At 42.5% G+C, this 27,525-nt stretch overlaps 1 protein-coding gene across 1 annotated transcript in view; it reads right to left on the reverse strand.

Annotated features, from left to right (window-relative positions):
* Positions 1-27,525, reverse strand: part of LOC306916795 (copine-8) — a 109,511-nt gene that overhangs the window by 9,772 nt on the left and 72,214 nt on the right. The window contains exons 7-15 of the mRNA XM_079494822.1: positions 18,965-19,028; positions 17,009-17,112; positions 16,704-16,808; positions 13,089-13,130; positions 10,910-10,985; positions 8,155-8,208; positions 7,306-7,367; positions 3,834-3,880; positions 969-1,150 (exon numbers count right to left, since the gene is read on the reverse strand). Coding sequence (XP_079350948.1) covers positions 969-1,150; positions 3,834-3,880; positions 7,306-7,367; positions 8,155-8,208; positions 10,910-10,985; positions 13,089-13,130; positions 16,704-16,808; positions 17,009-17,112; positions 18,965-19,028 — 736 coding nt within the window. The remainder of the gene's footprint in view (positions 1-968; positions 1,151-3,833; positions 3,881-7,305; positions 7,368-8,154; positions 8,209-10,909; positions 10,986-13,088; positions 13,131-16,703; positions 16,809-17,008; positions 17,113-18,964; positions 19,029-27,525) is intronic.

Genomic DNA, 27,525 nt, shown 5'->3' on the forward strand with positions numbered 1-27,525 from the left:
TTATGTATACAGTATTATCGTCCCTGTTGGGCATTAACCTCTTAAATCCATGTTTTTTGTGTGCTTTGTCATGAATTAACGTCACACAAAATTCTCAAAAATAGCTGATCGAAATTGACAAGTGATCGGGTAAACTTGTGTTCTCTTCTCTCCTCTCCAAGTTTGATGTCAGTAATAAATAACAGCCACAAGGTTGCGCTGATGTGCACCTCACTCTAGTAGTCGGTCTGTGTTGTTTACCGAGCACGGCAGTGCATAATCTGTCTGTGTTCTGTGACTTTTGTGCCTGACAAAAGTGAGTGAATGTGTTGTGTTTAAAACCGCAGCGAGGTTCGGGTTCATGAGCTCCGGCACCTAATGAATTACAAATTAAGCACCACTGTTTTCCCTCTATGCCCCTCGTTCTCTCTTCTGTCACATTGCTTCATTGGCTGCATTTCTTCATCGATTATCCTGCCTCGCTCCCTCTCCTCTCCTCTCGTGGTAACCCATTATATTACAACGCCATTCATTATACTGGAACAATATGACTGTAAATGATATATTTGTATCATCACATACTCAGCCTGGGTGCAGTGATGGCTGTCTAATGGAGTTCAACCACCCTGAGGACTACAAATCATTGCGTGTACACCAAATTAATTAACTATTTCTGACAGTAAATGCACAACTTTTATAGTTCCGTAAGATAGTCTTCCTAAGTTGCAATGCAACACAGCTCTGTTTACACTTTTATTGTTTCGATTCAACCTGTCACAAAGTGACCGCTTCAATTAGTTATTTCTGCTACACTATTATGACGTGTAGCAGAAATTATTATATATTATGACGTTTATATGGAAAATAACTGCGATCATCTCAAATAACTGTGATTAATTAGTAATAATTGTGACTGGCCCATACGAGGATAAAAAAAGAAAAAAAGTACACTGGATATTTTATTTTCTCTCTCTCTCTCTCTCTCTCACCAATGCAAACTCGTGGGAGACTCGTCCGTCGGGAGGCAGCTTGGCGCCAAACCCCAGTGCGGGGAACATCTTGTCACTGTCGTAGTCCTGGATGATCTCCCCCACGGCCTTCAGTGCCATGGCGTAGGCGTTCAGCTGGTACGGACTCATGTAATGGAGAGACGTGGGCTGGGCCGGGTTACCTGCACACACACCATGCTTGGGTCAACAGGGCTCAACTTGGCCTGGGCCGTGGCTCAGCGGTCCAGGCACCTTGGCTGGTAATCCAGTCTGGCAGTGTGCCGCGGGTTCGACTCCCGATCCCGACGGCCTTTACTGCATGTCACCCCCCATCTCTCTCCCCATTTCCTGTCAGCCTACTGTCTGTCCCTCCATAAAAAATATAAAATTAAAGGCGAAAGCCACAAAAAAAAACATTAAAAAAAAAAAAAAAACAGGGCTCAACTTCACTCTCACGCAAAGGAAGAAATATGTGATTAATATGTCGATTAAGTCGATTAAAACTTTATTTTGGCAGGCCTTCTCTCTGTCTAGGTCATCCTCATACAGGCCCTCCATCAGGCCTTGATGAATTCGTAATGGCTGATTTACACTTAGCTGTGGGGCTATTTTCAGAGCACCCGAACACAACCAAAAATAAAATTTTGCACACACACTCCCTGGATGCCAACGATGAACCTCTGCCCGAAAATGTCCAGAACGGCCTGTTATAGCGCCACCAGTAGGCCGCTTTGTGCAAAACAAGTTTTTGGACAGTACACCTACAGATTTTGTCCAAACATCACGCAAATTGGTACACAGTCTCTCTAGAGCCATTCAACGAAACGGGTCTTTCAGATTTCTCAGACTCCATCCTTATTGGCTAAGATTGGCTTCCAAAGCAAGCAGGAGTGCTCAGTTTCAAACAAAATGCTGCAAATCATGAACACATCGTGTGATTTCCGTGAAATTGTGCACGCACATTCCCACTAGGCCGAGGAAGAAATGCCACATGAACATTTTCAACTCAGCCTCATGGTGGCGCTATAACTGGCAGAAAAGTGTTTTTACCTCTAACTGCACGGATCTGTGGATAACTTTGTATGCCAACTCCCTAGAGGCCAAGGAAAAACCTTTGCCTGGAATTTTTCACATCTGCTCATTATAGCGCCACCAGGAGGCCGACATATGTAAAACACATTTTCTAATATTACTCCTTCAGATTTTATCCAAATTTCACGCAAATCGGTACACATGCTCTCCATAGTCATGTGATCAAGACGGGTTTGTTTGATTTCTCATAATCCACCCTCATTGGCTACGATTGGCTTCTAAACTTTTCAGGAGTAGCCCGCTTTGTACAAATCGCCACAACTACTCAACGCAGCGTCCGATTGTGGTGAAACTGTGCATGCATTATTGCATATTCCCACTAGGCTTTGGAAGAAATGCCACTTGACAGTTTTCAAATCATCCTCATGGTGGCGCTACAACAGGCAAAGCCACGTCACACACATGCACGTATGTACGCACGCGCACACGCACACACACACACACACGTATATATTGCTCCTAAACATTTTGCCAAACATCACACTCACACTCCTATCCTCCTGGTGGAGACCTGTGCCCAGAAGGGCACTTTTTCTAGTTTATTTTGTTTTTTTGTCATAGTTTTAGTCGACAAAATTAACACTGCTGGACACACACATCAACTTTTACACCCAGAAATAACGTGATCAAATAAAATCCAAGCGGTTTTAGTCTAATATACTGTAGGATTTATACAAATATTTCTTGTTCTTCTGCTTTCTGTTCCCAGACAGTGTTTTTGGCAAAAACAAGCTATATTCAACTGCCAATAACTAAAGAACGGAACATCACGGTGGTGACACACTTTTCCTCCCCTGGTGAAAGTAGAGACTCTTTTTTTCTTTTGAGATTGGTGGTGTTTGCATAGTCATATAGAACAAAATATTCTGTGAGTTTTGAAAGATTAGTAAAAATGCTCAAAAACATTGACTGTTCTAGAAACTCTGGCAGTTGATGAGTTTAATGAAATATGTGACATCGTCTCTCCCATGATGTGAGGGCCAAGCATGTCGCAGATGCATAACCCAGGGGAATTCACACTTCACAGCCCCTAATCGCTGCCATCATTGCAGTTTACTGCCTTAGATGTGAGCTGCCATGGATGATGAAGGGGGGGGGCATTTAGGACACATCTGCATACATTTGAATACATTGTGTTTAGAGCAAGGAGGTACACCACACTGCGTGAAAAGAAGCGTTAACGGGCATTTACGGGAACTGTAATTTGCCCGTAAACCTCAAGTTTAGCGGGCATATACAGGTGTGATGGTACAATTCGGGAGTTTGTTGGAAAGATTAACGGGAGTTTCCTGTAATATACACATCCGTATTCCAAGCTTTTTGCGCAGTGCCAGGAGGTACACCAAGTCTTTGTGTGATGTGATTACTGATGCTGAGGAGAATCCGTCGGTCAGCACATTATTGGCTTAGGAATGCAACGAAAACCAAAAAAAACTCCTTGAATTCAAGGCTTCATGGGGTGTGTAATTGTAATTGGAAGAAAAACTATCCCTTTGGTGTAGAGGGAAAAAAGAACAGACCTAGTACAGTGAAAGGAACCGATCTATGAAATCTGTGAAAATGTTTAATCTGCACAATTTTAATAGAATATTTAGTGGGAGGTCCCTGCTTCATAGAAGCATGTGTGTTGGTGAGAGAGGCCATGAGGGAGGAAGACGACAGGGCATTGGAGAGATGGGAGAATATTGCATATCGTTTGTGTATAAGTCTACAGTGTGTGTGTGTGTGTGTGTGTGTGTGTGTGTGTGTGTGTGTTGTCCCCAAGCATCTCACCATTGGAAGCCGTGAAATCAATCGCCACGGTGAAGTTAATCTGGGTCCTGTGGACAAAAGCAGACAATAGATTTGTTAATCGACACACACACACCACACACCCACCCACCCACACACCCACCCACACACACACACACACACACACACACACACACACACACACACACACACACACACAGCTGATTCACGCCAACCTATTTCTAAATGTCGACTTTTATGAATGAATAAATTCATGAATTAATGGATGAATGGATGAAAGACATTGCCATGCCACGTTGGCCCATCCCATATGGGATGATGACAGTAATGACACATTAACACAATAAATTGAAAACGATTACAGTCCTTTCTGTTCATATTACGTCTTGCCTCATTATATACACCACATAAATAAACATACGTACAGTATTTGAAATGAGGCAAATTAAAAAAAATCATTTTGAAAGAGACGTTTCAGTTTCTCCGAGACACCCAACCACACAAATTAATTAATTTGGGTCTACCTTATTAAAAAGTGTGTTATATGTGTGAGTTAGTCAAACAGTACAGAAAGAGAAACAACGTTTCGGCCTCTACGGTCGAAACGGTGTAAGGTACACAATGAAGGCCGCACAGGCCTTCGTTTGTTTTTACCGCTCTTTCAATACATTATTTTGGGAGCATTAAGAGGGTGGTCACAGCGCAAAGCTGTTGTGGTAAGACGACAGCCGTCTGTGAATTCCTCTGACTCATCTGTAGCCTATAGTCACTAGCCTGGTGACACTCACAAACATACAGTTGGAGGCCATCGATATTGTCCTTTTCTTTTTGCTGAGGTTTGCGGGATCTGCGCAAAAGGACAGTTAACCCATTTTGGGCGGGAACCCCTTTTGGTGTTTTAAACAGTTATAATTTAGCTATTGAAAAATAGCAGATCTACAAGCTCATAGCGCGCCACCGAGTGGCGCGCTACGAGCTTGTAGGTCTGCTATTTTTGAAAAATCGTGAAAATATTTATTTCAGAAAACTGGAGGATTTAGAAGGATTTTTTAAAATTTTGAGGTCAGGCCTAAATGGGTCAAATGATAAGGGACAATATCGGTGGCACCCAACTGTACACCTGCAATCCTCCTTTGTTGTCATAGAGAGAGAAAAGCTTTTGTCCCCGGCCGCCTCTCAACGTGAAAATACGTGCGATACAACGACAACATCCGGGTTTCCCATCATGCATTGCACTGCCAGCTACAGCAAGCAGCACAGACCAAAATACATAACAAACAGTGTGGCTAACGTAGCTTGTTGAAAGCACATCCTAATACAAGCTGCCTTTTTTTCCACGCCAAATGGACAGAAAACATTTACACACACTGCAGTTAAAAAAGCTACGACAGCAATGAGTGTAACCGAGGCATTGTGGTGTTGGAAATGTTCACTAGCAGTGCAGTATGAGTGATTTCAATGCAGACGCACAGCATATTTGGCCGACAACCAACGCAACATTTCGCAGCGTACGGACATATTTGAGCAACGCATTACAGCACCAAGCAGTCCTATAGCTACCAACAACAATGCTACAGTATTGCCAAGGAGACGTTCCAACCTCCTATCGCTGTGATTGGCCTAGACGTACGTGCGGTGAGGGAGTGTTAGCTTTTGGTTCACATGGTTCCATCCAATAGGGCAGTGGTTCCCAAACTTTTTCATGTCAAGGACCCCCAAATTGACACTTATCAGCCCACAGACCCCCATTTGAAAAGATATGCCAGGGGCCCCCATAAGAGAAGATTTGTATGGCTCTAGCAGTGATTCTCAACCCGTTTAATTTCAAGGACCCCCAGTTTGAAATGCATTAGTCTACGGACCCCCTTTTAATGTCATTTCTATCTCTGGGACCCCCAATTTATATTGTAAAATCAATGTTAATTTAACTCTGAGAGTGGACAAATGGACACTTTGGGAACCACTGCACTGCCATGCCAACAGAGACAGCTGCTTGGTGTGGGCTGTGGGCACACACCCGCCTAGCGGGGATTGGGGGGTGCAGCCAAATTAAGTACAGATAGACGGTCAGACAGACAGACAGGCAAAGGAGAATAGACGTTTAAATTTACAGTTATGATTGTAGAATTTACACAGGCCATTATTAGGCAAATCACTGACTGCACTGGGTATACTATAGTATACCCAGCTAACCTAGCTTTAAAACTATAGTACTGGGTTGCGGCATTATAGACATCTGAAGCGTGAGTACTCAACATTAGTTCACTTTGACCAATGCAACCAGGCAGGTTTTGTTGATGGACTCAGAGATGAGCAGAGAGTCTTGAAGGGCCCACTCGCACGTGCACTACAGAGTAGTCAGCACATCTGAAACGCATGCCAACATTAAATTCCCATGATGTCTCGCTGGTTTGTAGGCAGTGCTGGCAGGTCGGTTTTCCAGTGTGTCGTGCAACGCTGTCTCACTCCTTTTTTTATGGATCGTCAGTGTAGGATTTTGAGCACTCAGAGTTACAGACACATAAGGGTCCATTTGGTTCCTAACTTTCTATCATTTAGCTGGGGACCCCCTGGAACGCCTTCAAGGACCACTGGGGGTCCCGGCTTTGAGAACCACAGACTGTAGTAGAGACCTGCACATCGTGAGCCTTGCTCAAGGACAACGCAGCCAATTATTTTTACATTGGCCAATGCGTCAGGCCCGGCGGCAGGTGACAATGGTGTAGGGGTCATTTGCATAAGTAGAGGGAGCAGCCATACATTTGCATACCTATGGGCGCTTGGCACCTGTCTGTCTGTACGCTGCGTTCTGTGCTACTATAAGTGGTGTGCGCCCTTTAAAAATATCTTGATTAGGGGGTCAAGGTGGTCCGTTTAAGGGGTCAACGACCCATTTTGACCCCCCGTGGCGCTGCATACTCATTGATTTCAAATTGTCGCTGTCGGGCAGAAACCTCTTATCTACATATTCGGACTGTTTTCGCACGGATTAGATCGGCACAGAAAGTCATTTCTGGCTACAGTTGGGTGCCACCGATATTGTCCCTTATCATTTGACCCATTTAGGCCTGACCTCAACATTTAAAAAAAATCCTTCTAAATCCTCCAGTTTTCTGAAATAAATATTTTCACGATTTAAAAAAAATAGCAGACCTACAAGCTCGTAGCGCGCCACTCGGTGGCGCGCTATGAGCTTGTAGATCTGCTATTTTTCAATAGCTAAATTATAACATAATGTTTCAAACACCAAAAGGGGTTCCCGCCCAAAATGGGTTAACTGTCCTTTTGCGCAGATCACGCAAACCTCAGCAAAAAGAAAAGGACAATATCGATGGCCTCCAACTGTACATTCAAATTATTTCTTATATCTTTAAGAAGCCCAAAAGGCAAACATTCAGTGCTAAAACCACAAATGAATCGTTCATCGCAAATATTCTGTACAACATGGTCAAGTAGAATTTCCTGATCGTGACAGTACTGGATGTTGACCTACCCTCCTTTGATGTAGTCCAGGAACGTGACTTCCATATCGACCAGGAAGGACAGCAGTGTTACCTGGGAGGAATGACACAACAGGTAAATTCTCCTTCTACAATCTACAGCACTGCCACCCAAGTGTGAAATGTCCTGACCCCATCCCTTTAAAAATATCTTTAAAACAGGCCTGAATATCCACCTTTCCGGAGGCCAAAGGGGGAGGTAAATATTCACTTCTCCCTTAGACAAGTGACCACCTACCCTTTTTGAGTGGTGTAAACCACTCCTACGACTGGCTTTGTTAGTTTACGTGTCTGTCTGTCTGTTCGTACCAAAAAATGAGCATGGTTGCTATGGTCACCCAGTTCACACGGGTGTGATTTCATTACGTCAGACATTACGTCAGACCACAGCTGATCAGTCTATATAAGACCTTACACCACTCAGTTCACACAGGTGTGATTCTTTTTCCTACTCTGTATATATAGTTTTATATTTGTTTTGATATTGAATTATCTTATGTTGATGAATTGAATAGGACCCTATTGGAAACAAGACCACGAGGACCTTTTTGGTGTTATCCTTTCAGACCAAGGGGAATTTGGGGATTTAGCATTGCGTAGGTGTTCCCCCGTAAAACTCTTCTACCCCAGCCTAAATCCCTAAAACACCTCTGCTACCCGTTACATTATAGGTGTGGTTTGGGTGCAATAATGAAACCAATCACCGTGCCACATGCCATTGCCTTTAAAATACTAAAATACACCAAATATTAAAAATAAATACTATACTAATCAATATATACTAAAAGACTAAATATATCTACAGATATAATTATGCTATATGAGACGCCATCCAGTCATACCGTTCCAGAGTTGAGGTATTTTTTCTTCTTTCCTTTCTTCTTTGGATTTATCACCTATGGGATGAGAAACAAGAGTGGATTTATCACCTATGGGATGAGAAACAAGAGTGGATTTATCACCTATGAGTAAACAGAGTGACTGGATTACTCTCATTTTGTCTGTCCATTTTGTACATCCATCCATCCGCTCATAAAGATGTACATACATATTAAAGCAGCACTGTATAACTTTTCTCCTCTGCACCAGATTTGAACCCGGTCTCCTGCTTAATAGGCCTTATGCAGCCGACACTTCCGCGTTCAGCTTGGGCCGCCGGAACGCTTCCGGTCGGGAGAAACTCATTCACTGTGAACGTACGGTCGTGATTCTGTAGGAATAAAGTTCAGTACTTTATACAACACTATTTCATTTGATAATGTGATGCCATAGTTTTTCATAGTTTGTATTATTTGTGTTGCGACGTTGACATGATGACATGAGTTAGAAACATCTTAAATCTCCTGTTAAAAACGAGAGCTCTTCATGTATTTCTCCGTTATTGCCATGTCCGCTTGTTATAAGCGACTTGGGGCTTGGCTTCTTTTCATAGACCTGGTTGCTTATTTCTCTCACACAATCTGGCAACACCGGTTGTTTACACTGCTGTGTATAACAGCTGGAGACGAGAGGTAGGTGTCGCCAAATTGTGTGAGAGAATCACAGCAATCAGGTCTATGAAAAGAAGCCAAGCCCCAATTCGCTTATAACAAGCGGACATGGCAACAACGGAGAAATACATGAAGAGCTCTCGTTTTTAACAGGAGATTTAAGACGTTTCTAACTCATGTCATCATGTCAACGTCACAACACAAATAATACAAACTATGAAAAACTATGGCATCACATTATCAAATGAAATAGTGTTGTATAAAGTACTGAACTTTATTCCTACAAAATCACGACCGTACGTTCACAGTGAATGAGTTTCTCCCGACCGGAAGCGTTCCGACGGCCCAAGCTGAACGCGGAAGTGTCGGCTGCATAAGGCCTATTGCTGAATTATTCCACCATTGAGGCAATAGAGTCGGGTCTGCATGGGATGAATTTAAATGAAGTACAAACCTGACCTTTGACACAATCTAAATGTTTCAATAGACTTAATATACTAGGATACCATACAGATTGGACAAAATTACATTTTATTCATAAAAAATAAAGCTACATAGTGAGGCTTTAATTCATGAAGGCCATCATACAATACTCGACACACCATAATGTGTTCATGTGTGTAAAGATGAGCTATTAATGATGAGTTAAATGTTTGTTAATAGTTGGGATTATTATTTAAAACTATGCCTTATAAACAGTTAATAGTAGCCACTCCCACTGACTCCACATGGAGATGGAAGAGCGAATGAGCAAGAAGAATGACTTTTACCTCAGTGACTCAACTTAAAACCTTGCCATCTGATACACATTGATTGATTGATTGATTATTTTATGAACAGCTTGCAACAAAAGCAAAGAGATATAGATTTATACAAAAGGATGATGCTAAAAGGATAAATCCCCCAAAAAGCCTATGTCTTATTTCCATTGAGGTTCTATGTATTTAATTCATCAAGACATTTAAAGCCAAACAATAATATACAACAATATGCAAAACATCCTATATACGAGTAGTAATACAAAAATGTACAGTAAACAGTTGGGGGATCATTTTTGATAAGCTTAGACTTCTTACAGGGGCCAGTTATGAATTGCAGCCACCCGTAGGTGCTTTTTTAGAGCGCTTTTGAAGGAGAGTAAGGAGTCATCACCTTTTTATGACTGTTGCTAGGGCATTCCACATTTTGGTGACATAGCAGTAGAACAAATTTAAACCCTTGTTGAGCGAGCCGAACAAGATTTCATTCAAGGCAGACCTGTTTACATTTTAACCCCCGTTCAAATATGATTACTTTGGGGGCTCGCGGCCTGAAAAGTTGATCGGTGATCGATGACCTTGAGCAAGGTTCTCAAACAACCCGATGAGCCGTTTCGGGCACTAGCTCCCAGTGCTGTGTGTAAATATGCAGCAGGATTAAATGCGTGCAGTCAACCTTTCCTGAATAAATAAAGACTAGACTATACTGAATCCCATTCATCCAAAGCCATCGCCCTTGGCTTCACTGGTTTGCAAAAACAGAGTGGAAAAAGAGGAACCTCAATTAATTTAGTGTTTCATCCTGGGACACTGCTGGGAGTACAACCTACAACCAAACACTGCACACAGGCTTTTAAAGGCCCATAGCTTTGAAGTCAAAATTACTACGTAATAGGCTACGTGTTTTCTCCACCGCTAATATTAGAACAGTTGGATTTTAGGACACGACTTTGAAGGTGAAGTGCAAATGACTGTGTGTTCATACTGTAAGTGATATGCAGTCAGGAGGGCATGTTCTCCATAAAATGCACATCACACTTCACACACGCACGCACGCACGCCCACCCACACTCAACTACACCCACACAAACTAATACATAGGAAAGCATAGGGTCAAGATAAGAGGACAATAATTGAGAGTTGAACGTAAATTACTACCAAGGGGCAAACCCTGTTCGCTGGAATTGAAGCCCACTGAACTTCTCTTTCAGCCTGCTGTACCTATTAATTAACTAATTGTATGTACAGGGTGTGTATAGCACAGCACGAAGGGGGGCCCGCCCGCCCGCCCGCACGCACGCACACACGCACGCACGCACGCACGCACGCACACACACACACTCTCTCACCTCATAGACATTGAACTGGCTCTGGCCTCTGGACAGCTCTCTGTAGCTGGTGCTGAACTCTCCTATGAAGTCATGGCTAGAGATACAGGACAGAGAGACAGAGAGAGAATGTGAGTGTGAGTGTGCGTGCGTGCGTGTGCATGGAAACGGAGAGGACAGGGAAAAGAATCAAGATACAAGAGATTTACATTTAGATGACAATATCATTGCTACAGTACGATGCGACAGTTCCACAAAATAGAGGAAGCTATCTTCTGAGTTTCTAATGAAATCACACATATGAACCTAGCCCCATATGTGCCCTCTCCCTACGCTCATTCTGTAGCTCCGAGATGAGGTCACAGACAGAAACACCTCCCACCCCGTTCAGAAACGGCGCATGTTTCCACAATTCCCCATTGCTTACCCTTTTCTTAACAATGCACCAAAACCTTGAAGTGACGTTCCGGGTTTACACTAATTTACCGTCAACAACGCCAAAGAAAATCCAACTAGCGATTTGAACCGAGCCTTTACGAAGAGAAATTTGTCAGTCGCTTCCGTGTTTATCAAGGGATTGGTGCGTGTGCGCGGGCATGTCGAGTGAACTGAAGTCAGTTGGACATTTTCGACCAGGCGAGGCGCCGGGGAGGCGCTAAAGCTTTTCAACTTCCTTGAAAAACATGGAAGCGACTGACAAATTTCTCTTCGTAAAGGCTCGGTTCAAATCGCTAGTTGGATTTTCTTTGGCGTTGTTGACGGTAAATTAGTGTAAACCCGGAACGTCACTTCAAGGTTTTGGTGCATTGTTAAGAAAAGGGTAAGCAATGGGGAATTGTGGAAACATGCTCCGTTTCTGAACGGGGTGGGAGGTGTTTCTGTCTGTGACCTCATCTCGGAGCTACAGAATGAGCGTAGGGAGAGGGCACATATGGGGCTAATATGAACCCAATAAGACCTGAGGCCGGTTCTAAAAGATGTCTTCTAAATCCTCACAGTTTTCTGAAAAATGTATGTTGCTAGTACTGTATATCATTGGTGCTCAAAACCTTTTCATGTCAAGGACCCCCAGAATGTGTTCCAGGAACCTCCCAGAAGCAATGATTGGAGTTAATAATGTTCACTTCAAATAATTTATACATTCAAAGCTTTGCACACTTTAAAAAAAAAAATGCAGATCTGCAAGCTCATATTGCGTCACAAAGTTGTAGATCTGCTATTTTTGAATAGCCAACCAATGTGCTATATTCATATAAAATCTAAAATGACAGATGCTTTCCTGGTCTTAAAGGGTTAATTGAGACCAAAGGTCGCAGATAACTATGAAACCTCGCGTTTTTGTCACGTCACTCACAACAATTCCCGTCATGTCACCTAACTCAAATCCCCGTCGCTCACCCCAGGTCATCGTGACCAGCCCCCTGGTCACCCCAGGCAAGCCCCCAGGTGCCCAGGTCATTATGACATCATCATGACCTCAACGACCAAATAAGATAGCTTGTCTCATTAGATCCCGCTGCAGTGGTGAACGATCCGAACTTAACAGGGATAAAGAAATGTCTAACCCAACGATATCCGGTTTGTAAAGCCAGATATCACTGAGGACATTTGGGTTGTAAGGCCAAATATCCTGTCTCGTCCGGAAGGCAATGGAGTCTCTCGTGAGGAGCATAGCAAATGCTGCTAGCTCCCTAAACCTCTTCGGATTCTTCTTATGGTTCACTAGATGCGTGTCATGACGACGATGCCAGCCAACTGAGTACGTATCAGTGTCACCATGACGATGCCAGGCGTGTATATCCATATATGATGTTTCTACACTAGTCTGATGTCAGCGCTGGATATCGCTGTTGTCTCCATATATGGAGCTATAGGTTATCTCCATATATGGAGCTCTAGGTGAAATAACCTTGAGCTCCATAATAGCTGATGCCCCCCATGCCAAAGCGCCAGCGCTGATGGCAGTCTGCTGTCAACGAGGGGGATGCGTGCACGCGACCTCGTCCCCAGGCGTCTTACTGGTATAGTACAGTACTAAAATGATTGATTGATTAACATCAATGTAGTAGTATATATTACAATACAATAATAGGTAAAATAATGGGTGATTACTTCTCATTACTTATATCAATGTATAGTAATGATAATTAATGTATTTATAGTAGAAAACAATGGTTGTTGATCTGGGTGTTGATCTTACCTTCCATCGCGGTCCCAGTCGTACACTTCCATCTTGATCGTTCTGTCGTTTGGGGGGGGGGGGGGGGGGGGGGGGGGGTGGTTGGGGACAACATCAGAGCTTGGATTAGATTAGACAAGACTAAAGATCCTTTAAAACGGGCAGCGATTAACGCACCTAGTAATATAATAATGAGACCTGTGTTTTTTTTCCTCTTTTTTTTCTTGCGACAACGCAAGCGTATTTACGTGGGCACGGTCCCGTGAAATTGTCGCGGCTGTGTAACTCATCTAGAGTTGATCCTACAGACTGACCCTTGTGAGATTCTGGCTCTTTGGACGTCACTCGAATGGACCAACTTGAACTGACAGACACTAACATCCATGGAGCTCTGCCATGTTTTTTTCCCCCTTTCTTTCACCGTGTTCTCAATAGGGTTCAGATATATCCTCCAGGTAGGCCTTAAAACCCTCAATACTTTGTAACCTTGTCCATTGGCTCGGTACTTGGTCTGCTCTTTTTCCCTTGTACACCAAACCTCTTTGATCTACAAGCTCCCACTCGCTCACACGTGCTCACACAAACACCCACGGGACACACTGAGTGAACGGAAACGAGCACTCCCTTGGGAATCACCAGGAGTGGGAATGGACAGGCAGCGACTGATGATGATGTCACTCTCTGGGGACAGAGCTGTCCTGCTTGACCAGCACAGCACTTCTCATGAGAAACCGTTTAGCAAGTGTGTGTGTGTGTGTGTGTGTGTGTGTGTGTGTGTGTGTGTGTGTGTGTGTGACTGTGTGTGTGTGTGTGTGTGTGTGCTACCTGTGCGTGCGACCTGTGTGCGCGTGCGCAAGTGTGTTCCCATAGGATGGGTATAGAGTATAGGACGACACAATCCATCAAAGCCGAGTTGATAAAATGTCAAAGGAGCAATGGGGCCAATCCGACAGTTCACTCATCATCTTATGCCGAATCCTTCGGGGGCTGCTCTGTGCGTGAGTGTGCGTGTGCGTGCGTGCGTGCGTGCGTGCGTGCGTGTGTGTGTGTGTGCTGTCGATGCTTTATGTGCACGCTGTGATATTAAAGTGTATCAATCAATCTTATTAAGCTTTTGTTAAGCCTCATCTGTGCAATTCATGTTCTGCTCTGCTCAAGGCTTCACCGAGTGTGTGTGTGTGCGTGTGTGTGTGTGTGTGTGTGTGTGTGTGTGTGCACCAAACGACGCAATATCACTTATCAGCAGCAGAACACAGCTCCCCATTGTCTGCTAGATGAACTCGGTTCTCTTCCTCTCTTATCTCGTCACTCACAGAGATGTGGGTTTCAAGCGAGGGGAGCATCCTCTGTCTGGTCAATGAAGTGGTCTGCACCCCCCCTCCCCCCAAAATAATCCTACTTGAACTGGGTACCCCCTAATTGTTGAAGTTGAGGCATTACATTTAGGTTGACTCAATTCCACAGGTAAATATTGTGAAAAGCCCAATCTACAAGCTCACAACGCCTCGCAGTGCGACACGCACGCACGCACGCACGCACGCACGCACGCACGCACGCACGCACGCACGCACGCACGCACGCACGCACGCACGTCATTCTTTCCTCTGTGCATCTCTTTTGGACATCTATCCAATTCCAGGGTAATCAAAATGTCTATACCTGTACATATGAGAGCAATACACATGAGAGCTCCTCTCCTCTCACTGGGTTATGGCATGTTGTCCAATCCATCACAGCTGTCAGGCTGTCAGAAACAGCTTACTGTATAGACACTGACAACTGGTGGCCTGACTATGGCGCAAAGTATTATGGCAGCTATGTATGGCTACCTGTATGGAACAGGGGGGGGGGGGGGGGGGGGTTACATTAACCACTTGAACCCTAGCATCTCTATTTTGAGCAGAACTTTAGACAAAATTAGCAGATCTACAAGCTCGGCTATTTTCTGCAAAAAAGGTTTGGTGTAGAGGGGAAAAAGAGCAGACCAAACACAGAGTGAAAGCTCAACAAAGTATTAAGGGATTAAGTTGGTTAAATGTCTGAAAATCTAAATACACATTCACATGAATCCAACATATTAAAAACATACGTTATGTTACACAACATAAATGATATTGATAGTGCTGTAAAACAAGTGAAGCTATGTATGGAATCCATGAAAAGGTTTAATCTGCAACTCAATGTCATACAATATTTAGTGGGGGGTCCCTGCTTCATCTCTCTCTTAGCCAAAAAAAACAAACAATAATAATCATTGAAGACCCCTGGTATGGAAGCTATGTGAAAACCTGCTCCACTCAATGAATAGTGACACACTATTATAAGCAGAAGTGCATTCCAATCTCCATGTCGAGCTCTCAACGTCACAATTAATGTGACACGCTGCGAGCTTGTAGACCTCTTGTCTTTCACTATACAGTTGGAGGCCATCGATATTGTCCTTTTCTTTTTGCTGAAGTTTGTGTGATCTGCGCAAAACCCCTTTTGGTGTTTTAAACATTATGTTATAATTTAGCTATTGAAAAATAGCAGATCTACAAGCTCATAGCGCGCCACCGAGTGGCGCGCTACGAGCTTGTAGGTCTGCTATTTTTGAAAAATCGTGAAAATATTTATTTCAGAAAACTGGAGGATTTAGAAGGATTTTTTTTTAATTTTGAGGTCAGGCCTAAATGGGTCAAATGATAAGGGACAATATCGGTGGCACCCAACTGTAAGATAAGAGGCTTCTGCCTGACAGTGATGACATACTGTACTGTATCATATACTTTATCTGTAGTTGTTCTATTTAACCGGTTTTCCATCTCTTTCCCGTTGCCCTCACCCACTCCACTCTCTCTGTCCCGTTTGTTTCTACAAAACGATGGAGCGTGCATGCACGAGAAAAAGGAAAAAAAAAACAGTCACCCACTGCTGAAAACCAGTGATATGACAAATACAACTGATTCTGATTTGCTTAACCCATTAAGACATTCTACAAACGCCTTCTAAATCAGTAGTATCAGTAGTTTTCCATGGAATTCTGCAATATGGTAGAGGGACGTAAGAATCGCTCAAGAACTGAAGCTCAGTCATTCGTCAAAGGTCTCCAGTCTCCAATCAATTTTTTTTTTAAATCCCAAAAAATAGCAGATATTCAAGCTTGCGGTGCTGCACCAAGTGACACACTGGGAGCTTGTATATCTTAGATAGCCAACGCAAAAGTCTAAAATGACATAGATGCTTTAACCGGTTTTAATGGGTCTAATGCAACTGAACAACTGATTAACTCCGGTGTCGATATTTTGATTCGACCAAATCTTTTTTCAGGTCACAGTGAGTGCAAAAGAGTAGGCTATGTACTGGAATGGTCAAGAGGTGCACGCACATCCACACATTTCAACGGGTGCAGGTCAAAAAACTAACTAAGAAAGGAAAGAGGAGATCTGCACACCGTTTTAAAAGCTCCCATTGAGTTTCTATCCTGATTGGATTAAATTGGATTAAATTGATATACAGAACCGAACATGTATTTTTTTGTGAGCTGGTGAGACATGGATTGGAGACTCCTGTTACTGAACAAATACCACACGAGCCGTTTACATTTCTCACTAATCAAATAGTCCAATCAATCAATTTCCAAACCACCAAACTGACCTGTCATAGTCTCCATTGCACAGAGCCCTGGCTGGGATCTTGAAGGCTTGCCACACAGGATTCAACGTGTTCTTCACCACTTCTGTTTTATGACAGATGGTAAACCTGCGCACGCACACGCACACACACGCACACACACACACACACACACACACACACACACACACACACACACACATTGATCAAAAGCAATTCGATACAAAACAATTTCCTCCAGGGGTAAGAGGAGGAACTGAGCTGAAAATGAATGTATGACAAAAAAACCAAGAGGAAATAGAGGGAGGGGTGAAAACTATAGCACTCACGTTCCATCTTCGTTGCTGCGGTAGAAGACCAGGAAGGGGTCCGACTTCCCAAAGAAATCCATCTTGTCCAGTTTGTTCCCACAGAACTGCATCATCACAGCTTCCTATACGGAGAGAGAGAGGCCACAGGTTCAAATCCATTATGTGGGAATTAGAAAACGAATAAAGGCTATACCAAGTCAGGTGACTTGGTATATATTTTTTAAAATATGTTATTTCTGTTGGCCAACACTTTCCGTAAACTATAAACTACCACCAATCACGTGTTTTGACGTGTGTTTTTTGTTTTTATGTTAGATGGCGCTCTTCGCTAACATATTGGTCACCATTTAACCCTCAATACAGGGAAAAATCATTTAATAGGGGGTCCGGGACACCTAGGGGGTCCTCAGAGTTACTACAGGGGGGCGACCAAATCTTTGGGTGATAGGATACATTTCTTTTTACATCCCTATTCTGAGGAGAACTTTTGCCAACGTTCTTGATGGGTTAATGTCATAGTTTGTCTGCACACCTGGTCGACTCTCCAGCATGGATGAAATAATGTCAGTGACCTTCTGAGTGTTTTAAACTCCCACACAGTGTCTTCTGTCAGAGCAAAGCAACTGCACTGCTCTGATGAAGGTCACAGCAATTCACATTGTGCAAGTACTGTAGGCGTGGAATAAAATGAACATAAATGGAAATAATTAGTTGAAAAGGGAAAGAGGAAAAAATAATACCTCACACGTCAGAAGTCTTTTCTGAAAACTCAAAAATAGCCGATTTTATTGATTTAGAAGCATTTGTACAATCGGCTTCAAGCTCTTCAGTGATTTCACTTGATTCAAATATCATCTATCTAGTAACCACATGAACCCTATTCTGTTCCCTATTCTGTGGCCAATATTTGGCAAGAATAGCAGATCTGCAAGCTTGTGACACATTGTGAGCTTGTAGATTGGCTGATATTTGGTGTACAAGCAGAGGAGGTGAAAACACAGGAGCAGACCAAGTAGAGCCCGGAGGTCAACTAAATATAATCGGGATCTATTCATCTGTCTATGAATTAATCTACAGTATATGCACCCATTTAACCAGGCTTCAGTTAGTCCGTCTCGCCGCCAATTACTCAATCATTACTAACTGTCTTCACTGGTGGATAGATGGAGGAACAGATAAGAACAGTATAAGGACGCAGAGTAGGCTATACACCTCACATAGTCCCCGGAAGAGAAGGCAGACAGGAATATCGCAGACAGAGGGAGAGAGAGAGAGAGAGAGAGAGAGAGAGAGAGAGAGAGAGAGAGAGAGAGAGAGAGAGAGAGAGAGAGAGAGACCCGAGTACACTTCATTCGACTATAATGGTACTTACGTGCCGCATAGGGATGCTGTGGAGTGTTGTGGACTATGGGGCTGTGGAGTGTGGACTATGGGGCTGTGGAGTGTGGACTATGGGGCTGTGGAGTGTGGACTATGGGGCTTTGGGAGATAGAGAACGTCTAATACAATACAACCACCTTAAGGACTATAAATCATTGTGTGTACTCTTTATACAGTTTACAAATGACCTCGGTACATGGAAATACTGTACTGTACATCTGAACAGAGCAATTACTTTGAATTACATTTGTATAAATTGCCAAGTGAATGTGAAACATTTAAATGTCATCTTTAGTTTATACCAAGCTAACCTCTATTAAATTATGGATGTATAACTATTTCTTACAGAAAATGCACAATTTTTATAGTTTAAGATTGTCTTCCTTGTCCTTGCAATGTAACACAGCTCTTTTATTTTATTCCTATTTATATTCAATATTTAATTTATGCATTGTTTTCTTTTGATTGTTTTGTTCCACTGTTGCTTTGGTAACGCATTTTTCCTCATGCCTTTGACTTTGATACCTTTGACTTGAATTGAATAGAACATTTACTGGAAATATGTAAATGAATTTGTTTATAATTATAACTCACTCTGCAGTTACTCAGTTCCTCAGCTTTCACAATGACGGTCCCACATTTCTTCCCTGGAACCCCCCTGTTGAGGGAGGGCGCGCACGCACGCACGCACGCACACGCACACACACACACACACACACACACACGCACACACACACACACATAAACAGTATAAGACAGTGAATTTATTAATTCATGGTTGACGTACATGTAGTCAGAAGAATACTCGTAGCCAAGCTGTAAATTACATTTCACGTCAGTCTTGTTAGATGTTGGTCCACGTGGTTGCATTTTGTACAGTGCGTTCTCAGAGAGTAAAAATGAATGCTCAGAATTTTACTGTAGTTAGGTGTGCAAACAAAACACATAGATCATAGTCTGTGTGATCCGTCTCATCTCATAGGATTGTACAGTGTATGTGTGTCTTGACAGACATATAATAATCAGTTTACAATTCAGGCATTTAGCAGACACTCTTAATCCAAAGCGATTTACAGTAAGCAAGGTAAACATGAGGTAATACATCAGATGCATATAAATAGTAATCTACGAATTTATAGATCAGCTATTTTTTCGGTGTATGACACTTGCACGCAACAGAGTATAAATCATGTTTAATAAATTCCAATCCCGAAACCTATCCGAAAAATGTCTAATCCTAATCTAAATATATTTCTAATTGTAAACCAATTTTCTTGCGAGGACCAGGAAAATGGTCCTCAATTTGGTCCTCACAAGTATAGAAATGCATGCACGCGCGCACACACACGCACACGCACACACACACACACACACACACACACACACATCTAAACTCTCCCCCCTCTATTTCTGGACAGACACACTGGCCATGAGTCATGAGGCGTGTGAGTGTCATTGCACATGTGAAGTAACCGTTACCGAAGGCGCAGTGGTCTCGACAGGAAAGGTGAAGTTGGGGCGTAGAACTGGCAATTTGGGTGTCTGTCGGCATGGACCAGGTCAACGGTAAATAGGCTGTCGGTGTCGTTGCTGTCGGGCAGAAAACTCTTACAGTATGTCTTCCCCAATAGGACCGCCCGGTCGGTCATCACATTATTGGCTCAGGAATGTCTTGGGTGAACTATACTCCTTTACTTGATGATACTACAGTGTCACACAGAAGCTAGCAAGCAAAAGTAGCAGATCCACAACCACAAGCGACGCGTTTTGAGCTTGCATATCTGCTACATTTGATGCTTTTGAATTGGAATCCTGAAAAGTAACAGTTTTGGACGTGTGAGGTTTCCACCCGACAGGGACGATAGTGAAAGAAAGCTGCACCCACGTCCTGTGCCATTTCTCGTCACTTCAGTTGGGGTCAGAGGTGGTGACCTCTCTCCAGAACCACACAAAGCCCTTTCTACTGTATGTACTTTAGGCCGGTGTTTCCCAAACAGTGGGTCGGGATCCATGTTTGGGTCACTGACCAATTTGTATGGATCGGAAGTAAATATGCCTGCACGTTGTGAGATCTGCTATTTTTGGACAATAATGCCCCAGGATAGGAACGGCACCAAACCTAGCAGAATACTATCTGGACTGGTACATACATAAACGCACATACCCAGAATGTGTCGCTATAGGCAGTACAGAAGAATGTGACTGCGGATGCAGTCCTCGTCGACGAGAAAGCCACTCAGGCAGTCATTTAGACGCCATAGAATTGGGGTCGAGGACCTCTGCATGAAGATAATTCAAGCCCCAATGAGGCTTGGCAGTAAAGTGGCTTTTCAGGTGACAGGCGTATCATAAGGAAATATATCCCAGAGCTCTGCTTTGTGTTGAGGTTTATTTATAGCTAGGGGTCTTCAACAGAAAGGCCCAGTAGCCCTCCTCAGTCCTCAGAGTTAGTACAGGAGAGCCACCATATCTTTGTGTGATAGGAAGTTATTTTATTAATTTTTTTAACCACTTGAACGGCAGCATCGAAATTCTGGTGGGACCAATTTTGCCGCAAATAGCAGATTTACAAGCTCACAACTTGTAGAGCTTCCTGAATTAGCTGGTTTCTCCCTGACAGCAGAGATATATATTTTTGAGCGGTGCACACTGCTCCAATGACTGGCTTTGTGTGTCCCTATGTGTCTACGTCTGTTTGGGGTATGAACAGTAATACCACTGGGTGACCTAAAGTGGCACTGTTGAGCAGCCTACAGGAGCCTACTAACAATAAAACTGCACTGTACAGTACAGAGTACAGAACAATACAGTAACTATCACTATGAAAGTATAGTTGCACCGCTCAGTTCACACACCGTTGGTGTGTCGGATAAGCATGCGCACCCCGTACAATACAGTACGAGTAGTACAGTACAGTACAGAACGAGTAGTACAGTATGAGTAGTACATTATGAGTAGTACAGTACAGTACGAGTAGTACATTATAAATAGTACAGTACAGTATGAGTAGTACAGCACAGTACGAGTAGTACAGTACAGAGTAATACAGTACAGTACAGATTATGAGTACAGAAATACCTGTGTCACTGTTGAGTAGCCACACACACACACACACACACACACACACACACACACACACACACACACACACACACACACACACACACACACACACACACACACACACACACACACACACACACACACACACACACACACACACACACACACACACACACACACACACACACACACACACACACACAAACCCAGTCAAGAGCAAAGATTCCAAGATGTTGTCGCTATGACAACTCTCCAGGCAGTGATGGAAGAAGTACTCACATTCTTTACTTAAGCGAAAGTATCAATACTGCAATGTAGAAATACTTCAAACAAATTGTTACAAGTAAAATTCCAGTATTCAAAACGTACTTGAGTAAAAGCACAAAAGTACTGGCATCAAAATAATGTCCATTTAACAAGTTCAATATGTATAAAAAACATTGCGACGCATTGTCGCGGTGGACAGGTACCTGTAGATCTGCCATTTTCAGAGCACGACACAAAATACAACCTATAGTATGCCATTCACGACAGGAACCCCTTTTAGGGTTCTTGTTGCTATGTACAGTATATTAGCAGCATAACATGTTTGTAATGAATTGAATTCATATTTGAATTTTTTCAGAAAACTTAGTTCTGGATTTAGAAGGCGTTTTTAGAAACGGGCTAGTCTTTCTAAATGGGACAAATCAGCCACTCTTCAGAAGACTTTGATTGAGAAATATCGCTCACTAATTCCACCTTCCTCCGTCTCATTCCATCTCATCGTCTCTCTCTCCCTCAGACACATCATCTCATCGTCTCTCTCTCCCTCACACACATCATCTCATCTCGTCTGTCTCTTTGAAGCTATGCTGTGAATCCCATAATCAATATGCATGGATTTGCAATCAGTGTCTGGAGACAGTGGAGAGAGACACAGTTAATTAAGTCAGCACCACCTCTACCCACCCACCCACACACGTGTTGTGCGCACATGTACATTCATTATTACCCTTGTGTAGAAAGTTACTTGGACCATGGAGACCAGAGATTCCGCCCATTAATGGCATAATGTAGATGGTTTTGTTTTCCATATAGTCTGTTTGACAGAAACCAACTATCTCCATTTTTCAGTGTGTGTATGTGTGTGTGCGCGTGCGTGCGTGCGCGTACGTGCGTGATTGAACCAAAAGAATAGGAAAAAGTGCTTCTGACTAAACCACCCCCTAACTCCATCGGATCCTCAAACTTTCGTTCAAACCACCTAACTCCAAATCCTCATTCTAATCAGCTAGCGCCTTTTTGGCTAACCTGCCCTTAGGCTTCCATATTAGGTCTTCCCAGTCTATAAATGTTTTTAAGTGTCTGCTTAAAACCCTTGGACTGCCACCCCAATAGCAGCTTTTCTGTGACATATATATTCATATTTTGAATTCATAATTTTAATGCCAAAAGAAAAATCCGCGATATACACACTATATCTCATTTTGACGGGGCAAGACTATAGTATTGGGACAATCAGTCCTGATGGTGGCGGTAACGTCACCATTATGCCGATTCTGACCAAATAGAGCGAGTGAGCGATGACGACTTCCGGTTTGCAGATGTCCGGAATGCTAAGCTATCGTCGTATTTTTCATAACTAAGTCAAATTAAGCTCTAATCAAGCCCAAAACATCGCATTTTACGCAGCGATGCATGCGCGTGCGTGATCGACCGTGTGCGTGCGGATTTCGGCCGGTTTTAGGAAGATTATATCGGCCGTTAGCCAAATTAGCCAAAAGATGCTACATTTTGTTATATTAAGCTCCCGATTATAGGGAATTAAACCAGCCCGTCAATTCCGTCAACGGAAGGTTTGGATTTATTAATCCAATCCGTCAATTCCCGTCAACGGTAGTTCAAGGGTTAAGACTCGTTTATTTTCTTTGGCTTTTAATCTCATCTGAGCCCATCCAATGTTTGTTGTTTGTTCTGATTTTTATTTAAGGTTTTATATTATGCATTGTTGATTGTTTTGCTCCGGGTCAGTACAGCACTTTGGTCAATCTCGGTTGTTTTAAACTAGACGGAGCTCTAGCGCCACAGGGAGGAAAAAAGAAAATAAAAAACGTGTAACACAGAAACGTGTGGTCTGTAGAATTATGTTACCATAGGTGCGCATCACTCTTTGATGATGTTGCGTAGATTGGGCCTAATGGGAAAAAGAGGTGGCTGAAATGTGCCTGAATAATGCGTTTTATATTAACTGTAATTAATATGTGAAGACATGGAGGACAATAAGCCTAGATCATAGACAGTGATGAAGAGTGTGTGGCAAATGTGGAGGCAGGTGGAGTGCTGTGATGAGCTGACACACACAACAACGTTGCCTCTCTGATTCTGGTAGTGGGATGATGGACACAATAACCATCTCCACATTAATGGTCAGCAGTATTTGGGTAAAGTGATGATAATATAAGGACACATTCAAGTATCTGATAATGTATGAAGACACCATACCAACTTTGATGAGGCAGTATTGTGTTTTTCCTGAAAAGTTAATAGTTTGTTTCTGCCCGACAGTAGAGATATGTATGATATGATATGAGAAGTGTTTCCTTTGCTTATTGTTTTGTGTAAAGCACATTGAATTACCTTGTTGTTGAAATGTGCTGTACAAATAAATGTACCTTTCCTTGCCTCACAGGAGAGCGTGCATAGAGGCTTGACAATCATTATCATTATGAACATGCAATATATGAACCGCGTCGCAAAATGTAACGTTATACTGTAGATAGACGATACCCCCACTTTTTTATCGGAAACTAATGCGCTGTCCGTGATTTTGAACTGATCGGCGATGTTCGGAGGTCTTTTCTGATTATGTGGTGGGCGCAATGGGAACATTGGCATTTTCTAGAGCAAGGAGCTCGCTAGCATTGATGCTATGCTTTAGAATCCAAGATGGAAGTCAAAAGCGGACATGCGTCATAGTGACGCTTTTCCCACTTTGGTAGTTTATGAGTTAAGTTGTATTTATAGAGGAGCACCCACTGGCTAAACCAAGGGCAGCATAGAGAGGAAGCGTACTTGTGTTCAAATGTTTTGCTGTAAATTACAGTGTGTTTGTTTACATGGCTGTCAGGTTGGATACGGCTGTTATTGAGCTCATCAGTCATTATCCAGAAATAACAAACCGCTGAATTCAGTGATTTACCAATCAGAATCCAGCATTCAACCAAGCCGTGTAATACAGCATAATGTTGTTTTACGGACCAGTAAGAGTGTCCAATTAGAATGGACCTGTAACACTCAATTGAATTGAAATGGTCCCCGACTCCCCGTAAAAAAAGATATCAAAGGGAGGTCTGAATACTTAAACTGGTGGTCTTTGAAATCACAAAGATTAAGACTCACTGACAGACGACACACACACACACACACACACACACACACACACACACACACACACACACACACACACACACACACACACACACACACACACACACACACACACACACACACACACACACACACACACACACACACACACACACACACACACACACACACACACACACACACACACACCAGGGTTGATTGAAAGTGTAATTGTCTGTAATTAACACTCATTAGGTCTTCTCTGTCACAGGTGTGAGTCTGACGAGATTGCTCGCACACACGTGCACACACACACGCACACACACACACACACGCGCACACACACACACACACACACACACACACACACACACACACACTCTCAGCAACAAAAAGCCAATCAAAGTGTATAACTAGGTTTAACACTGTCACTGTGGTGTCCAGTTGTAACATGAGTCATATAAATGCAATGACATAAGCATGTCAGAGGTTTCATTTTTACCCCCACATCCTTCCCGTCAACATCAAATATTGTCATAAATTGCAAAAATAGCAGATCTACAAGCTCGCTTTTTTTTTTTTTGCGATGGCCGATCTACAAGCTCATAGTCATAACACATCACATTGCATCATGTATGACAGAGTATAAAATAAGAATATAGCTAACCCGGAATACATTGGAAAGTCACTGTTATGTCAGATTTTCTTCAAAGCAATCATGGGCCCACAGGTGAATTGCTGTGCAAGGTTTTATTAAATTCACTGGATAGAAAGCCGCCTATCTCCCTGGCGTTGAAGTTAATTAAAGTTGCCCCTGCAACAGATTAGGGTTGTTTAAAGCCATCATTGTATTCTATATAAATCCCCCAGTTAAGTTTCACTTTCAATTTCACTGGCTTTTGAAATAATTGAAAAGCTTAGCTTTTGAAAGCTTAGCTGATAAAAAAAAGACAAGCAAAATACTAGGCAGAAGGCAGGAAAATATTTCCTGAAAGGAACGGGATTACTTTGCTTCAGATGGCTTACAGTTGGAGGCCATCGATATTGTCCTTTTCTTTTTGCTGAGGTTTGCGTGATCTGCGCAAAAGGACAGTTAACGCATTTTGGGTGGGAACCCCTTTTGGTGTTTTAAACATTATGTTATAATTTAGCTATTGAAAAATAGCAGATCTACAAGCTCATAGCGTGCCACCGAGTGGCGCGCTACGAGCTTGTAGGTCTGCTATTTTTGAAAAATCGTGAAAATATTTATTTCAGAAAACTGGAGGATTTAGAAGGATTTTTTTTAAATTTTGAGGTCAGGCCTAAATGGGTCAAATGATAAGGGACAATATCGGTGGCACCCAACTGTACTTTCCTTATACAGATTACCTTCCTTATATGCATATTACTTTCCTTTATGTGGTCTACTCTAGTCTTCATTCTTTATTATGCCCATTTAAAATTAGCTTCCACAAAGTCCTTGTGATAGTCTTCCTTGGGTCCACTCAAAATAAATACAATAAAAAAACAGACAATAGTTCAAATTGCGCTATAAAAAAAGACAAAATAGTTATCAGCTAAATAAGTGAAGTCGCTGCTGGTGTGTGTGTGTGTGTGTGTGTGTGTGTGTGTGTCTGTGTCTGTGTGTCTGTGTGTGTGCCTTACCACTGATATAGCAACATACGTTTTTCAAACAACTGTTTGAGGATTAGAAGACATTTGTAGGCCAATCGGCCTCAGGTCTAAATGGGTTTAAAAGGTTTAAGTCTCAGCTGAACGCGAGTCTATTTGCTCAAAAGCCTACAGTATGTTCTAGACCTGTTGCTCGTTATAATATTGCTGTACTCTGCTTCTATTTTTAACCTCATGTATACAGATACCTGTTACACTGCTTTTTTGGCACATTGTTGTTCGGGCATTAACCTCTTCTCTTCATATTTTAACTTTTTATGTTATGTTTTTTGCTAATGCCCTACTTGATCGTACTACTGTGTCACACAAAACGTGTCAAAAAGTGCAGATCTACAAGCTCAAAACATGTCGCATCACAATTTGTTGTTTTTGAATTTAAATCCCGAAAAGCAACCATTTTGGAAATTAGGTCTAATCTCTGTCCACTGGGCTTATATCGATATATTTGCTTATTTGACCATTTTATATGCCTGTCTTCCCTCTATCTCTACTATTCTTCACTTTCCAGAAAACTATAAATGATGGGAATTATGCTGTACAAAAACATAATTTCACCCACAAGCTCACAGTGAATTGATGTCATGCATTGTGACCTTGGCGATCGGCTATTTTCAAACACATTTAATAATATATACTCCCAGTCCTGCTCCTACACTCATTAAGGGCACAGAAATTGAAGGTGTAGAGAGCTATAAATACTTGGGTGTCGTTCTTGACAACAATCTCTCCTTTGACTCTCATGTTGCCTCTACATCAAAAAAGGTCCAGCAGCGTCTTTTTTTTCTGAGGAAAATGCGTTCTTTTAATGTCTCGTCTGTAATGATGACTTTGAGTTGTATTAGTGTGGTTGCCTATGGGCAACCATACTATTGTCCCCCTCACCTTTTCTTTTCATTTTTTTATTATCTTCTTTCTGTATAAACTTTATTTTGCCGTGCTACTCCTCCCACAGTTTTTGCCGCACATACTCGTGCCATATGTCAAATTGACCGGTTTCATCGGGAATGGTGTGCTTGCATTTTGCTAAGACATCTGTTGTATAGTTTAATTGATATTAATTCATTAGTGGA

This window comes from Electrona antarctica, assembly GCF_951216825.1.
Source record: "Electrona antarctica genome assembly, chromosome: 23".
NCBI classification, from domain to species: Eukaryota; Metazoa; Chordata; class Actinopteri; order Myctophiformes; family Myctophidae; genus Electrona; species Electrona antarctica.